The sequence below is a fragment of a genome, unplaced genomic scaffold (assembly GCF_019419815.1).
Source record: "Pyrus x bretschneideri cultivar Hongxiangsu unplaced genomic scaffold, Pyrus_bretschneideri_v1 Contig116, whole genome shotgun sequence".
Taxonomy (NCBI): domain Eukaryota; kingdom Viridiplantae; phylum Streptophyta; class Magnoliopsida; order Rosales; family Rosaceae; genus Pyrus; species Pyrus x bretschneideri.
In genome coordinates this window covers 181,215-198,650 of record NW_025999409.1, presented here as the reverse complement: position 1 = coordinate 198,650, position 17,436 = coordinate 181,215, and the positions used below count along the sequence as shown (strand labels likewise).

General features: G+C 36.4%; 1 protein-coding gene across 2 annotated transcripts; it reads right to left on the bottom strand.

Annotated features, from left to right (window-relative positions):
• Positions 1–392: 392 nt before the first annotated feature.
• On the bottom strand, positions 393–5,909 carry LOC103940227 (triacylglycerol lipase SDP1). 2 transcript variants are annotated; one of them, XM_048577472.1, is made up of 4 exons: positions 3,593–5,909; positions 2,804–2,947; positions 1,541–2,543; positions 393–702 (listed from the first exon to the last, which is right to left on the bottom strand). In XM_048577472.1, the coding sequence occupies exons 1-3, from the start codon at positions 5,006–5,008 to the stop codon at positions 1,548–1,550; spliced, it is 2,556 nt and encodes an 851-aa protein (XP_048433429.1). In that variant the 5' UTR covers positions 5,009–5,909; the 3' UTR covers positions 393–702; positions 1,541–1,547. The 2 variants fall into 2 exon arrangements, with proteins under 2 accessions (XP_048433429.1, XP_009348589.1); XM_009350314.3 differs by lacking the exon at positions 393–702 and having other exon boundaries at positions 1,304–2,543.
• Positions 5,910–17,436: the final 11,527 nt, after the last annotated feature.

The window sequence follows — 17,436 nt, the reverse complement described above, 5'->3', positions numbered from 1 at the left end:
TAAACCCTTCACTATTAATGAGAACTCCTCTACACTGTGAACTTAGCCAAATTTAAGGTGAACCACGTACATCTTGTGTTTGCTTCCCTATCTCTATCTTCTTACATGTTATCCTCATTAGGTAACTAGAGCAATCAAGCGAAGGTCACAAACTTGACATTTTACGTTGTTCCAAAATCTCGCTGATTTTGTGCATCAATAACATATAGTTCGGAATTTTTTCAAACAAAATGTAACGATTAAAAGACACAATTATCCTTTATTTTGGACCACCATAAAAAAATTCTCTCTTTGAGACATTGGACATATTATAAAATGATAGGAAAAGATTAGGCACTTACAGCTCAATTAATAAATCAATCACTCAAAGATTAATATTTTAAAAGCCAACCTCAAAGAAAGACATAATTTCATTCCATTTCAAGCATTTCCACGAGAAGACGTAACTTACCTTCGCTCGCATTTCTTAAAATCAAAGTTTCAACCACTAATTTGAAGCATTTATGTGATTTTGTTGCTTTCTTTTATATATTATGTTGGCCATCCTCTACATATGATTGCCAAGTTCGTAGCATTCTAGGCATAGAATATAACCTCCATTGATCCTTCCCCACTAGATGACAATATTATAACAGCAACTAGTAGTGACCCGTCCGCAATCAACCAACCACGATGTTCAACTTCCGGCCTACTCCTAAAGGCCTGCAAAATTTGGGGGTAAAGAATTGATGTGTATTCCCAACATGATCAGGATACCAAAACAACAAAGTGCTTCCCCATGATATCAAAGACAACGTGTTAGTGTCATTTGACGTTTCATTTGGTTACTAAATCCCCGTCGGATTAAGTGCACACATGAAATGTGTTTAAGGGGCCAAGTTGTGCAATATTTTATCAAAAGTGGTTCTGCAATATTTAGTTTCTCATCTTTGTCCTCGTGATCGTGATCAGCATGACAGGATTCATAGTCACCGCCCTCGGATTTGACATTAGGGGGCAAGAATAAAACATTGAAAGCACATCTATTTGTTTCCAAATATTGGTAGTAAATATAAGGGTGAGCAATCGACCACGCATTCGCTGGTCACCTGATGACCAACAGAACATTTCTACAATTTCCAATTGCAACTTTTATTGACAATCCTGTTTTCGAACTGCTCAACCACTAATGGGGAATTTACTACGCCTGATGGACTGTTTTATTTCTTAAGGACTATGCTTTATAAGTATGTTTTGATGGAATCAAGTAAAGTTACAGGCAGATAGAGAGAGAGAGAGAGAGAGAGAGAGAGAGAGAGAGAGAGAGAGAGAATTGTTTTTTTTTCATTCATTGATCCATATGAATCACATTTGTGTACAACTTGTGAATCCAAGTAATTTACAGAGTCAAGGCCTACATGTATGCAGAGCTCAAGATCAATTTCTTTTACTAATTACTGCAGAAGCAAATCAGTGCAATGCTAAAATGTAAACTTCAAGCACTGCTCTTAGTATTTATTTCAAATCAAATTGTTGAATACCATATCTGAGCAAAACGTACCTTAAAATTAGCCATCCACAGTGCTCTGATGAATACAATCATCTACTTTAGGTTGATCCACCGACTGGCAATTAGGTTCCGTTTCATTTAAGAAGGCTTCTGAAGTGATATCGGCATCACCATATTCAGATACAGACCCAGCATCCATGTCCTTTTCCGGACTGTCAAGTTGCACACATTCAGCTACTTCACTGCCGTAATTTTCCAAGTCATGACTACTCCCACTTGAAAATGTTTCTTTCTTCACAATATTGAATACAATTCCATTATGTATCCTTTCAGGCTGCAAGAGATCACCTTCAGTCACCGTAATGCTAGAACCGTTTCCTGAAACCATGCTTCCAAACTCCCTCTTGTCAAATTTTATGCTTTCAGGACTTCTTTCTGGTGTTGTACCTCTTGAGCTTTGATAATAATGGTTATTGCCTCCCATCTGAACCATCATTGACTTCGGACTTGTCAGCACACTTCTGTTCAATTCAGCATCAATGTCCAAATTTTGAACAAAGTCGATGAACTTATTTGCTGACGTTGTCCTCATCAAGGGTCCACCAGATCTTGTCCAAGAATTGAAATCGACACTCTCAGATTCACTGTCACTTCCATCATATAAATTACGGTGGGTTTGAAAACTTTTACCAGAATGAACTCCACTGGTAGATGCGCCAACACCATGATGGAATGAGGAACCACCATCTCCAATGAGGTCTTCTTCAAGGGAACCACTTGAATTTTCTCGAGCAATGCAATTCCAAGATGGAATTCTCCTAGATGCACTGAATTTGGTTGTACTAGCTAGGCCATGAGAAGAAGAAGCCGCAGCTCTTTCTGCACTCCTTTTGAGTCTACGCATGTGGTTGAGAATTACAACACACTCATCAAGAGCAAGCTCAATGCCACAATTTGCTTTTATGGCCGAGAGCTTCTCCCAAGTGCACCTTCTACCTTGGTTGGCTGCCTTTTGAAGCTCAATATATGTTGGATTTTGTATGATTTTTGAGTACTGGAAAATATGTCAGAAAAACAAAACGTTAGTTAGTCTCCATCAAGGATTATTAAAAATGATCCAGATGATTAAAGAAAATAGAAAGGTATCTTCAAAATAGTCCTCAACAAAATTTGGTAAACTTGACTTGGCCAACAACGGAAGTTTTAAAAAGAACTTTAATTTAAGGTTCCGTGGAAACGATGACCAATCCTAATTCAGTAGTTATTCCCTAGCTGATACTCTGACCATCAAAAATTACTACTTTATCCACGTACCTGAGCAAGTGTGGCCGGCATTACAACAGTAACATCACCCTCCCAATCTTGAGCGAACAGCTTGGCAATTCCACCTAATGGAAAACCAAGCTCCAGGATCTGGTTACATCTATGCTTCACCTCCATTTCAGCAAGATGAGCAAGCTACACAGTTAAATACTAAAATTGATTAATACTCATCTCATCAGAGTGTCAACGTAACAAAATCATGTAACAGACCCAACAGAATTAAAAAAAAAAGAAAAAAAAAATTACAAACAAATGCCCAAATGATTAGAAATTCTAGCTTAATGTTCGTATACTGTCAATAAGGTGCTTACTCATTAACCAAGATGATAGACTAATTCAATTGACCAAGACGACTATTTGCAAAGCCACTGGATAAGTCCGTAAAGATGTGGCCAGAAGCTTAGTTCAAAACAAATATTTATTAAGCCATTACAAATCTAACTACATCTAAGTGACACATCCAAGATTTTTGCATTACTTGTTATCCCAACTGAGGATCACCTATTCTTTTCGGCTTGCTACTGAGGATACATTTAGTGATAGATAATCATACAACATTTCATCAGCTATATGAAAACATCACGTTTCCCTTCTAACTTCTACAAAGTTTTTAGGTACGGAAAAGAAAAGCAGCATTAAGATGGCAGATGCGTGTTGACAAGCCCTTAACCTTTCATATTCCTAATTAGCAAAATAAAATGACAGCGAGAGAATGCAAAAAAAAAAAGGACAAAATCATAAATTTCAAAAGACTCTGAACGGAGGTCTATCAATGAATACCTTAGCAGCGAAGTTGCCTCCACAAGCTCTCACAAATTCCTTTAGCCGTAACAATGGTGCAATATGAGGATTTGCCTGACTGACGATAAAATGATTAACGTTGAACAGTTCTTTCAGCTGCATCATAGGTAAATCTATCTCCAAACTACCATCTCTCCACCTACGCACTGGCATCGACCCCTCCTCTGGACCCAAATTAAATGGAGGATGATATGGAACAATCTCTCCACTTCTATCCTTTGCCATTAGTTCCTGAGCCTCAAAAAGGCCTGGAAAAGCGCAAGAAGCTGTCACTGCACTCCATATAACAACATGAGGTGAAGTCAAGTAGTTAAGGCATCTAGGTGGCTCATGCTTCCTTGGGGAGCAAACAGTTATCCCAAGAATTCGACCTGTCATGTCATAAGCTTCTTGAAATGTCAGGTTACTTGTTAGATGCCTTAACATCATTTGCAACTGCCTGATCTCATGAACTGCCCCACGTGTCATGACCCTCTTGACAACTGTAAAAATCCCGCCCATTTGATCAAAAAACTGCAATGAGTGCCAAGAATCTTCAAAAAAGCTCTGGAGCTCAGGCCAAGACCTAGTGGCAACAACAGAACACATAATGGATCCTACACTGGAACCAGCGATTATTCTTGGCAAAAGCTTATGTTCGACCAGTGTTTTAACAACACCGACATGGAAAGATCCAAGAGAAGCACCCCCACTCAACAGCAAGGCAGTTCTCCCAAAAGCATGCCTTGTTTCATGCATGAAAGCCAGCTTCTCTTCTGACGAGAGCTCTTCTGAGTCCGAATCACAAACCATTCTCAACTGAGTTGTTACCTCATCAATGTATTCCTTAATGAGTTTGGGAACATGAAGTTTCTCCTTGTGAAGCTCAGGGTTGCACATGTTACCGAGATTTCTAACAAGATCCGCTCGCATGCAGAACATAATATCTCTGAGCGAACCCTCTTCACGACGGTGGTGGAGCTCTTGAAGCTTGTTCCTAACTACTTCTTGATCATAAAGGTCTGATTCATTCATCTTTGGTGTCTCTTTATCAAGCATCCTAGCGGCATGAGCCCACTCCTCATAGGTCAATGCAGTTCTCATCATATTTCTCCAAAATTTCCTCCGATAAGCCATTTCCGCCTTGACTTTGACATTCGTGTATCGTTTCAACAAAAAAGCAATGATTGTCACCATTGCCAATATCCCTTGAGGGTTTCGAGGATGCAACCATGAGAACATGGGAGCCAAAAAGTTTTTGAATCTATAGACAAGACTCAAAAACGTACGAAATATTTGATGCCTCAGATGTGACATTGACTTGCAAAATAAAACCCTGAAAGCGATTGTCCGGCCAACAATGGTTGAAGGTCCAATTGGAAACGGATCAACACTGGCCTCATTACTTATGTCCATGTTTCCAGAGTAAGTAAAATCTCTGTATTTCTATTTCTATGGCAACAAAGCTGAAGAGCTATAAAATCTACAACAGACTTTACAACTACAATACGGTTTTCGAGCCCTCAATGTTTTCGAAAGAATAACAAAACAATCCTGGATGTATGAAGAACTAAGAGCACAATGATTCAAAATGTTCAACAACAGAATTATCTAATGCTTCAACCTTTTAGCTCAAATGCATTGAAAAACTAGTTGCAGATGAAATATTACCAATTTTCCACGTCTTTGAAGCTTTCCAAATCCCAGAGAATTCTGCCGAACGCATTCAAAAGACACAAACTTTGACCCCAAATCCCCAAATTCCCAGCAACCCCACCAGCTTAACAGCTAGGTGGGTACTTTCCAAATCCTTGCCCAACAAAAAGCCCTATGAACTTGATCAAATCCCCAAGGCAATCAAATTAACAAACAAAAGGGTTCTCAGATCAGAAATTGAAATTGCAAACAACAAATAACAGGTGACGGGATTGGATTAACGAAACCTAAAATACCACCCAATTGATTGGATTGGATTGAATTATGGGAGTTTTTGGGAAGTGTGAAGGGATAAAGATATCGGTGTGGTGACGCCGCCTCGATTAGATTGAATGGGATTCGGATTGGGTAGAAATTTACAAACATGTGGATAAGGTGGCAGAGAGAGAGAGAGAGAGAGAGGCCACTCCGCTACCTATCCGACAAAATCTTTTGTTTGATGGAAGTTTCTATTTCCGGAAAGTTAACGAACAGAACGGAACGCCCAGAAAACCCAGAAGAAACATACGAGTTTTCAGATTTCGGGATCTTCGGTTAATTTTGGGCTGAGTTTTTGAGTAAAAGAAAACGTTTTTGTTGCTTACAAGAGAAAAACAGGTGCGTCAATGACGACGACCGAGCTACATTATTAAAACCGGATTTCATATCCGATACGAAAAAGGTTAATGATGTGGGCCATTGATGTGGCATCCACGTGCCCAAGCCTCTGACACCTCGCACCATGCAAGAGTGGCTCCACTCCTAAACAATAGGAATAGCAACGGTTTAGTTTGGAACAAAAATGCTATATAGATCTCTATAATCATAAAAATTAATTATATCCGTAACCACCAATTAATCATCGGCTATTATCCATTATCATACCCACCGAATAACGAACATTATATCCATATCCGTTCAATTGACGTATAATAATTTAGTAAACATTAATTTCATCATTAAATATTTTATGTATAAAATGATTTAATGAATGGATCTTGTTTATAAAATGATTTAATGAATGAATCTTGTGGAGTATAAAAATTAACGCTAAACATTGATAATGTGGGCTGATCTTTGATATCTCCCATAAATACTATTGGAGTGGATTCTCATCGATATTGATTCATATCAAAACTTTTTAAATTACCCACAAAATGCAACTCACACAGTGCAATATATCATATATAATTACTATTATATTGTATATAATTATATTATATATAATTCGATTCGGATTCAAGGACGGAAATGGATTGGGAACTCCTATTACCATATCCAAAATCATAACTGAATATTATTCACAGTTTTTTCCCATATCCAAAATATACCCTAATTTTCATATCCAAATCCAATTCATTCGAGCGGTTATCCACGGTTATCGAGTTTAACAGTTAGAATTGTCATCCATACTAAACAATCTCCTAGGTTATATGCAACCTAATTCCTTTTAATAAACAATAATTATTATTAGTGAATAATAACCGTTGAGAGAATTTCCATTCTTAAACTGAATAGCCAAACAATTCGTATTAAACTATTAATATTCTTTTATAAAATAATATTTTTTATAAAGAAATAAAATAATAATGAATTTTTAATTTTTTATTTAGTGTGTTATTTATGCTGTTTGGAATAACGATGCTCTTGGTTTATATAACGATTTACTGAATTTAAATAACGTATCCAATTGAATAAATACGAAACTACAACCCAAATTAAATGGAAAATTATGGGATCCGATTTTACACCAAATTCCCTACAAACAACCTGACGAATTTGTGGTGCTAGGATCATCTCCACTTAGTCCCTCTTCTCTTGCATGCCTTATTCGCACCACGTTTACTTTTTCTGATCTCCAAAAATATTTAGAATCCAAAGACATTCCTTCTAATCAAACTAATTAATGTCAATTTGGGTGTAGTACAAATAAATAAATAAAATATTGTCACCTGATCGCTAAATTTTTGCCTCTTCAAAGATTATAACTAGTTGTCAAGTGTTTCTCCAACTAGTAAGTGATAGATTGAGTATTTTCCAACGACTTTGAAGAGATTGATCCGTGCTTCTGGTGCCAAGTGCCTCGCAAAACAATATGCACCGTCTTTCAAAGTTCTCGCAACCTCTGCTCATTACTCGTAATCAGGTCATGAGTGGCTCAAACCCAACATTCACACAAAGTAACATCTTCAATGATCAACCAATTCAAACCTTCATTATTAGCCTTTTTTTTTCTTTTTTTTGCAAACAAAAGTATATGAAAACTTTGAGAGAAAGATTTGTTGAAAGTATTTGAAAATATTGAAGTCTGGTGTAAGGTGGAAATGTATGGTTAGGTATTTATAGAAAAAAAGTTATAATTATTTTTTTTTCTTTTTTAATAATTTTTTTATAAATTTTATTAACTTAATTAATCTGGATCGTTGGATTACAAAAAAATTGAAATCCAATAGCCAAAATTGTGACACATATTCCAACGGTAACAATTCCAATTTTTCTGATTTTTTTTTTTAAGCCTGAAAAGTATGGATCGTTGATATGAAAATCTAATGGTCTAGATTGTGACACATCATCTAGCCATTGGGGTTGAATTTCAAATTTTTTTTACCCTTTGAAATCCAACAGTCCAAAAATAATAGTTGGAAATCCAACAACCCAGTTTTCACCACATTGTTCCTTTTTCCAGAGCCATTAGTGCGCTTGCGTGCTTAAGTCCTGTCAGGGACGCACCCGCACTTGGATGTGTTTTTGACATGCTTGGTGCAAAAATGTTTTGGAACATGGCTGACGTCACTCTACCCAGTTGCTAGGCCACTCTATTGGGCTCCCCTATAGCCTATGTTAAAGGGTTGGAGAGTTTAGGTGTAGACTAGTGATGGAGTCAAAATTTCATATGTGGGAGGGCATCTCACATACATTGGTAATTTGAACTAAAAGATTGAGAGTAATTTGCATAAAAATTGAAAGTTCACTGCATACAATCATGCTATGCTTATTGTAACCAATATGTCAGTAAAAGAACAGTTGGATGGTTTTGTGTTAGTTGATTATATTGTAGGTTATTTGGTTATGAAATTGTTGAATTGATTGTGTTTATCCAACCCTTGTTGGGAAAAATTCAGAAGCGAAAACACCTCTACATATGAAGATCAGCCTGGGAATAGTGAAGTCGGAAAATCTTAAACAGTCTTAAAACCCATAGCATTACGCATGCATTTTTGCTTGTATAAAATAAAAAATTAAAGCCTATAATGTAGGTAGATAAACACCCTTAAAACCAGTTAGCACATAATTATATTTGATTTTCTACCTATATCACAGATTAAGAGCATAACCTGCGATTTTATGAAGAACCCAATATCAATATTCATTTTAAGTAAAAAACCTAATGACAAAAAACTGGATTTATGATATACTACAAAGAAGAGAAGGAAGACCAAATTTTCAAACTAAATTTTGTAAATTAAATAATGTGCTTATTGATGATTGGATTATCATTAAATGTTGATTAACATGCTTATTTTGGTGAAACATCATTTAATTTACAAATTAAGTTTAAAATTTGATCTATCTAACATTATCCGAAAAAAATTTCATAAAGCAAAAATAAACAAAAAGAAGAAGTAGAATCGTAAATCCCATCAAGGAAGGGGGGGAAAAAAAAAGAAACAAGAAACAGGAAAAAGCTAACCCAGCAAAATTCAGGAATAAAAAAAAAAACCCATATTGAAACACTTTAAAATGGCATATTTCGTAAATTTCTCCTAATCCTAAGCCATAAGTGATCCATTTTTTAAGTCAGGTCATGCACAAGCCACGCACACCATACGCAAAAGCGAAATGACAAAAGGATTCATATATAAATTGAAAAAACTCACAGTTGATGGAGTCTTTTTTCTAATTTCAAAGAGAGAGCTGTGAACTTTGAATTTTTAAGTTGAGCTCAGATTTGTGAGCATAGCATGTGCATGTAATGTACATACAATGTATGTAATTTTCTGAAAAATTGAAGAATTTGAATGTCCTTCAAGGAACACCAAACCAATCACTTCAATTCCAATAGTCCATCAATAGATTTTCATTTTACATTAAATTAACGAAAACCCATTTTCCAAAACCTTCAAATTTCCTTGGAAAACTCCCAACATTCGAGAAATCACCCAGTTTCCTCAGAAATTCTTACTTCGAATAGAAAAATAGAGAAACTTAGCAGTGGTGATTGAAGCATCTCGTGCCATCCCTGAGTCGAATCGAAGAGGAGAATCTAGATATCAGGAATTGAAATTGTTGGAAGAAGGTATTATTGGAGAAGTGGAGGCGGGGTAGGTTAGGAAGGACAACCAGCTGGTCTGATATGATTGGCAGTGACGGTTAAAGCAACTAGTGATGAACATTGTGAAGTTTAGAGAGAAGAGAGTTATTATTCTCATTCCAATATCTTATCTTCTCACCCACATTTTAATGAATGTTTTAGTTACAAATTTGTCCATTTGTAAAACGACTAATAAGAACCTTAGTTACCTTCTTTTGCATTATAGTTACCTTCTTTTGCATTACTTTGTTTTATAAAAAATAAAAAAGAAAAGGTTGGGCGTAATTGTTACGCCCCGAACTCGAGGTCGGTAATAAAAACTCGAACCTGAATCCGAAACGTGAGTTAAAAACTTAATAAATAACCGGAAATTGAAAGGGGTTGGAAAATAAATTCCTCTTATAAAAATAATTCATGATTCGTAAACAAATCAAGAATTCTTTACAACCTACAGTAAATAGATGAATAAACTTTCTCTACTCCAATCTAATCTCATCTTGCCTACCCTTTTAAATGTTTATTTCGTAAACCTGCATAACAATAAAGGGATGAGCTTCAACAATTCAGTAGGGACATAACCTTATCACAGTAAATTGATAAGACTAAATTAAGTGTCATGAAATCATATAGCCAAATATCGAATTATTATTGATAACAATGAATGAATGCAATGCAACCTCTTCGGCTACCCCCGTTAATTTATATAATAAAACACATGGGCCTGCACGTCCCATACCATGCATTTTACCATTGCAATGGTGGTTCGAATGTTTTATTGTAGAAACTAACCCCCATACGATATCCCAAGTTCATAAACCTCTTTTGCTTGTCATCTTATCTAATTCATTGATTTCTAGCCCAAATCACCCACATCGAAAATTCCTGTCGATATCCTATTCTAATGTGCATGCCGGGCTCGCCTGGAATTGGTTTTACAATGAATAGATTCAACTACACAAAAGATCTTTCCAACTATCCTCATTTCCCGAATTCCAATCTCAACACTGAAATTCCAACCACATCTCACAACATGAGTGATGCACAAATATGTCATTTCATCTTTCACATATATCACAATATATTCTCAACAAATAGCATTCAAGCAATAATTCCATAATCAATAACAAGTAAACACTTAACCGAAGCAATTAGCTAATTAATATTCAATCACATTAATCAACCAAAAAAATCAAGAATATTATAGCACTTCATGAAATTTAATAAAATCAATTTCCGTAAAGGTTTGCCTTATTTCCCCTACCTGGATTCCAAAGCTAAAACAAAGATCCACGTCACTACCGGAATAGCTAAGCTCCTCTTACTTATCCGAAATAGTTAAGCTCCATGTACTTAAGCAAGTTCCTTGATCACTCCTAAATCATCATGTATTTCTTCCACCCTATTTCTTTTCCAATCTCTCTCCACATATGTATATAAATATTAGAACAAACACTTTGCATATCAATCTCTCATGGTTCCCTTCTCCTTGACATGCATGCCTTGCATGCATGCAACCTTAGATCTCATTTCCAGTCCAACTCACCTCCTTATAACAGAGAAATGAAGTCCCTATTTATAGTACCGGCCGGCTCCAAAACTTAGTGACTCATAAAAAGTGACACCTAACAAGGTGATTAATCTAATGATTGGTGGCAATCAAATGTTTGAACTAGATGCAAGACTTGAATTGTGGAGCTACACATCCAACCTAGCATGGTGCTTACAAGCACCTTAAAAAGGATAGGAGATAAGGCCGCATGGTAAGCTTCGCATGTCCACCTTATAAACTCATGACTAAGCATAAGCCTAGTTTTTTAGTATAAATTGCTATGGATACATGCTGGCAATTAAAAGGCCAAATAAAAACCTAAAAGGATGTTAGTAGGTTCTAGGGCTTAACTAAGAAAAAAATATTCCAAAACTTATCTTAAAGTCTAATAAAATACATAATAAATAAAAACTCAAATATAGGGCTTCCGCAATTATAAAATATGGGTTCTCACAGTGATAACTCTCACACTTTGTTTAGATGATTTATCTCTCTTAAACCCTATTTCATCATTCCTATCTCATTTCATTTCAAGAAAGCAAAATGAATAAACTTAGAAGATGACGTTTCTGTGGAAGAAGTAGATGATTATGTTTCCGTCGAAGAGATAGAAGAATAATTTTATGTGTGGGTCATCTTGATTTGTCACCATCTTACAATTGAAGCATAGCTCTGTGGCTTTTTATTTGAATTTGCATTACGTTAGGGTGCAATTTGTTTCATGTTTTCATATGGGAATTCCTAGAATTCATTTGCATTAGGTTAGGGTGCAATTTGTTTCATGTTTTCATATGCGAATTCCTAAAATTTGTTAACTTTCATATGATTTTATATTTAACTTTCTCGTTTTCATACTTGTTCCATGTTTTCATATTTCTGGAATTTGTTTTGAAAATATACAGGTAAATTATACAAAAGTACCTCAACTATTCATTCAACCACAATTTCATATCCCATCTTTAAAACATTTTTATACCATATATTATCTTACGAATTTGTGATGCGAACTAAGTAAGCACACAAATTAAAACCCTCTTGTGACAATTGTAGTAAAGATGCAAGTAGGGATCGTTCTAGACCGGGGATTAGGAGGGATTACTAAATCACTTGGACACTAACTCAAAAACGTAAAACAAACGTTAAAAACACTAAACTAGACTCAAAGAATGCAAAATACTTATAAACACAAATTAAGACACTTTCTAACTAAATTAGACACTAAGGTAAAGGGGGATTGAGGTTTTGACGAAAATAAATTAAAAGCACAAATTGTAATTTAAAGGCAGAATTTAAATATGAATGTGATGAAATATGGAATGAATGCTAGCTAGAAGGTTCTTCTCCACACATGTCACACTTGCATACACTTTGATTTTCAGTTGGTCTTTCAATAAATTATGAAACTCAACGCCCCAAATTAACCGTGAATTGCACTAATTAACCCTCAGTTTTTCCACAAGTTATTAAGTTGGATGATTGCATACGACAACCCAAAACATTCCTTACAAGTTCCCTACATGAATTGCATAATAGAGATACAAGCAAGAATCATTAAGTTCTATGAAAAACATAAGCATTGACGAAGCATTCGTTACTATGAATTGCATGAAACTTATGCTAAGAATTCATTCAACGCGATCATTTTCAAGCGACCTTCACTACTTGTGATTATAAGATTGTAACTATTAGGTGAAACTCCCTCATAATCTAGCATCATATTCATGCATGAAAACTAAGCGTGCACTCTCAATCAACATACACAAATAAGTTATCAATCAAATAGATGAACGAATTGAATCCACAACTTATGAAATTCCAACCGAAAGTAATCAATTCATATTGCAAGCATAAACATGGTTTCGAATCACCCCCTAGCTAACTAGGGGGATTTAGCCTCTCATGTTCACAACAAGAAAAATAAAATTGAATTTAAACATAAAGAACAAAGGATTGATTACACCTAGAACGCACGATGAATCCACTTGAATTTCTGCGCGTCTAAGCCCTCCTTCTTCTTCTCCTTGCTGCGACAGTGAAAGTCTAGGTTTATTTGGGTGATTTTTCTGACTTTGGGATGGATTTAGGGTGTTAAAGTGGGCGGCAATGGTGGTGGAATGGTGTGGGAAAATTGCGGCTGTGAAGGGGAGTGGTGGAGATGGCACGGCTGGACAGAATGTGGGATGGTATTTGCGGCTGGAATGGAAGAAAGATGGCACAGGACTGAAAATGTGTAATATGGTGGCTGCCCAGATTTTCTGTTTTGTTTATTAGGTTAAATTGTAGTGCACGGGTTAGGGTGGAAAAATAATGGGCAAAATGCGGCTAAGAAGAAAGTATATAAATATGGTGGCTACGGCTTTTGTTTAAGGGAATGGATGCACGGTTTTTTGGGGGGGGGGGGGGAAATTGAGGGAATGGCTTGCGGCTTAGGGGGGAAATATATGGAATGGAAAAAGTTAATGGCTGAATAAAAAATAAATGGCATGAATGGGTGCATGACGGCTAAAAAGGAAAAAGAATGGATGGTGGCTGATTAAAAATGGGATGAATGGGATATTAGGATAAATATGCCATGGCTAGGTTTATGGAATGATATGCGGCTACAAGGAAAATTATGGGATCATGGCGGCTAGGGAAAAGAATAATGGGAATGAATGGATTGAATGGCTTACGAAAATAGGAAATTAAAACATAAATATAAAGGTGCGGCTAGGAAGGGAAATAGGGCTAGGGCCTTGGTTTTGTGTCCTAAAGTGCCTATAAGGCCGTCAAAGTGGCTAGAAAATACGGACGTTTAAGTTTAGGAAAGGTTACCAAAACGGGAAACTTAGGGTTAACTTTCCTAAAATAGGAAACCTTGTTTGAGTAGGATTCCTCGTTTTGGTAAGAATTCATCGTTGGAGTAGGATTTCGTCATTTCTTCAAGTCTTCAACTCATTCATTCCTCTTTCGCTCCAAAAGGCTCCAATTTGCATCTTCTTGCACACTTTGGCCTTGTAATCTGAAAATACACAAAAGTGGCCTTAAACACTAAAACAACTAAGTAAACACAACATAAATGCACGAGAACAAGCTAATTAAGTCGCATGAATATGCTCCTATCAAATTCCCCCACACTTAACTTTTGCTAGTCCTCGAGCAAAACAGAACACTTAAAGAAAATAAGACGAAACAGAACAAACAAAACATAACCTAAACCTTCCAACGTTTGCCTCAGGGATTTCCAATGAAACATGACAAGTCAAAAATCATTACTCACATAGCTTTTAGTCTTACTTCCCCTTAAGCACATACTTAATCATAGTCACCATTCACTAGTTCACATTTAATCAATTAAAACACATTTTGAATGTAGTAACATGCCTTAGAGAATTCCCTCAAGTCCTCACTAGTTATGCACTCAATTTTCACTCAGATTTTCTGACTACACACCCTATACTAGTTATATGTGAGAAGATTGATTTAAACATGAAAGACTAGTACTCACATATGTTATAACAAAGAATCGCAATTTCTGGAGTAATTAAACGTGTTTAGATATGATCTCATGAATGGAATGCTACTACTTAGATGCGAGAACCAGTGACACCATATGCTCATACCAAATTCAAACTCCACAATTGAAATGCACAACACTCAAGATAGAAGTCAAAGGTTGTAACGGGGCTTGGGGTGTTGGCTAACAAGGAAAGATAGGGATAAACAAAAGTTCTTTAAGCAATAGTAAGTAAAGTAAAGAAATTAAGACTTAGAATTCCCTTAGAATGCAGAAATCAACTTTTAACAAATAGGGAAGATTCAAACAACTCTTAGGGCCTAATTCATTGTTTTGGGCCCTTACTTCAACAACCAATACTTTTCAATTTTTTTTTTCTTTTCTTTTTTTTTTTTTTTTTTTTTTTTTTTTTTTTTTTTTAACCGTGCCTATGGCACATAAACTCACATCCATAATCCTTCCCCCACACTTATTTTCTGCAACACATTAATCAAAAGGAATTCATTGCTTACTATGCTTCAAGAACAAGGGTACGGATGGTCCTAATCTAGGCTAGGTGAGGATAATGTGGGTTAACAAAGAAAGTAGGCTACACAAGGCTCAAAGGGGGTTAAACTTAAACACAAAATGAGTGAAGGGCGCACGGCTATTTGGCTTTTGTGGTGGTCACTACACAACTTTATCTTGAAAATGTGTTATGCAAATCAATAACATGCTTTGAATGAAATGGGCATGAGTTCTAGCATGTGGAACTAAGTGATGAAACGCCTTCTAAGTAGTAACCAAGCAAAGAATAATGAGATCATGCAACGACTTTAGAAAACATTAATGTACAGATTTTAACTCTCCAAATAACGTTTAGGCTCAAGTCTCACAGGGATGTAGCGTTTGTTTAAGTTCCTTCCTTCAAGCATGTTACAAAAACTAATTTTTTCCTTTGTGATTACATGTGAATTCGTGAACTATAACTACAACCAAGCATAAACCAGAGATTAAATCAAACGTCCATCCATGTTTGTAACTTTCTTTAACCATCATGCAATTAAAAACCAAATCCTCATCATTGTGTTGGAAAGTACCCTACGACACAAACAAACACACAAAAACAACTCTTTTTGGGTTTTTCAAAACAATTTTTCAAATTTTTATGGTATTTTCGGATTTTTAAAACAACACACTCTAAAACACTCTAAAATAGCTTAAAAACACTTAAAAACAGTGGGAAACAAGTTTAGACATGCTAGGTGGTAAAACCCTACGAATTTCATGCACAAATATCTCAAAACAGAATGTTACCCCCCCCACACTTAAACTAAACATTGTCCTCAATGTTTTAGACACAATTAAAAACACAATACACAAAGCATAAAGTAAGCAACAAAGGGAAGGGTTTAGGGACGCAAATCTGAGTGTGGAGCGATTCCCAAGTTCTTCCTTTGTTGATTGCATGGGTTGCCTCCCACGAAGCGCTTGCTTTAACGTCTTCCAGCCGGACGAAACCTTCTTCACTCCTTACTAGGGCCCACGGCTTCCAAGGGTATGTCATCCACGGCATGCTCCACAAAGGTGTCATAATAGGGCTTCAAACGATGCCCGTTCACCTTGAATTCATGTCCCGTTTTCAAGCTTTGGATTTGGACTGCACCATGAACAAAAACATTAGTAATAACAAATGGTCCAATCCACTTAGAATGCAACTTACCAGGAAACAAACGTAAACGGGAATTGAACAATAGCACTTTCTGCCCAATTGAGAATGATTTCCCACGGATCATGTTATCATGGAAAGCTTTAGTCTTTTGCTTGTAAATGCTTGCATTATCATACGCCTCGTGCCTTATCTCATCAAGCTCATTTAATTGCCATCTCCTTTGACTTCCTGCTTCATCGAGGTTCATGTTAAACTTCTTGATGGCCCAAAGTGCTTTGTGCTCCAATTCAACGGGAAGATGGCACGCCTTGCCATAGACAAGTCGAAAGGGTGACATCCCAATGGGAGTTTTGTACGCCGTACGATACGCCCAAAGTGCATCATCTAACCGTAAGCTCCAATCCTTCCTTGTTGGCCCAACAGTCTTCTCGAGTATTTGCTTAATCTCTCGGTTGGAAACCTCGGCTTGGCCATTCGTTTGAGGATGGTAAGGTGTAGAAACCTTATGGGTGACATGGTATTTCCTTAATAACGCTTCAATGGTCCGATTGCAAAAGTGTGACCCTCCATCACTAATGATCACTCGTGGCATTCCAAACCTTGCAAAAATGTTAGTTCTAATAAACTCTGCAACCACTTTAGAATCATTAGTCCGGGTGGCCTTGGCTTCCACCCATTTTGACACATAATCAACCGCAAGCAAAATATACATGAAACCATACGATGAAGGGAAGGGACCCATAAAATCAATACCCCAGACATCAAAAATTTCAACATTTAGGATAGAAACCTGCGGCATTTGGTCCTTTGCACTAATGCCACCCATTCTTTGGCATTTATCACATGTTAAGCAAAACGTTCTAGCATCCTTGAAAATACTAGGCCAATAAAATCCACATTGTAACACTTTGAGGGCCGTGCGTTGTGTGCCAAAGTGCCCTCCACATGCATATGTATGACAAAAACTCAAGATTGAATGACATTCAGAATCATGCACACAACGACGTATAATCTGATCGGGACAAAATTTCCATAAGTATGGATCATCCCACACATAAAACCGTGCATCATGCCTAAGTTTGTCACGTTGGTGCCTATTGAACTCACTTGGAATACGTTTTGACACCAAAAAATTAACTAT

Excerpts from the sequence above, each read along its gene's own strand:
- LOC103940227 (XM_048577472.1), bottom strand. The coding sequence starts at position 5,008 with ATGGACATAAGTAATGAGGCCAGTGTTGATCCGTTTCCAATTGGACCT. Across the intron at positions 2,948-3,592 it reads GAGGCAACTTCGCTGCTAAG|CTTGCTCATCTTGCTGAAAT; the intron begins GTATTCATTGAT and ends TTAACTGTGTAG. Across the intron at positions 2,544-2,803 it reads TGCCGGCCACACTTGCTCAG|TACTCAAAAATCATACAAAA; the intron begins GTACGTGGATAA and ends CATATTTTCCAG.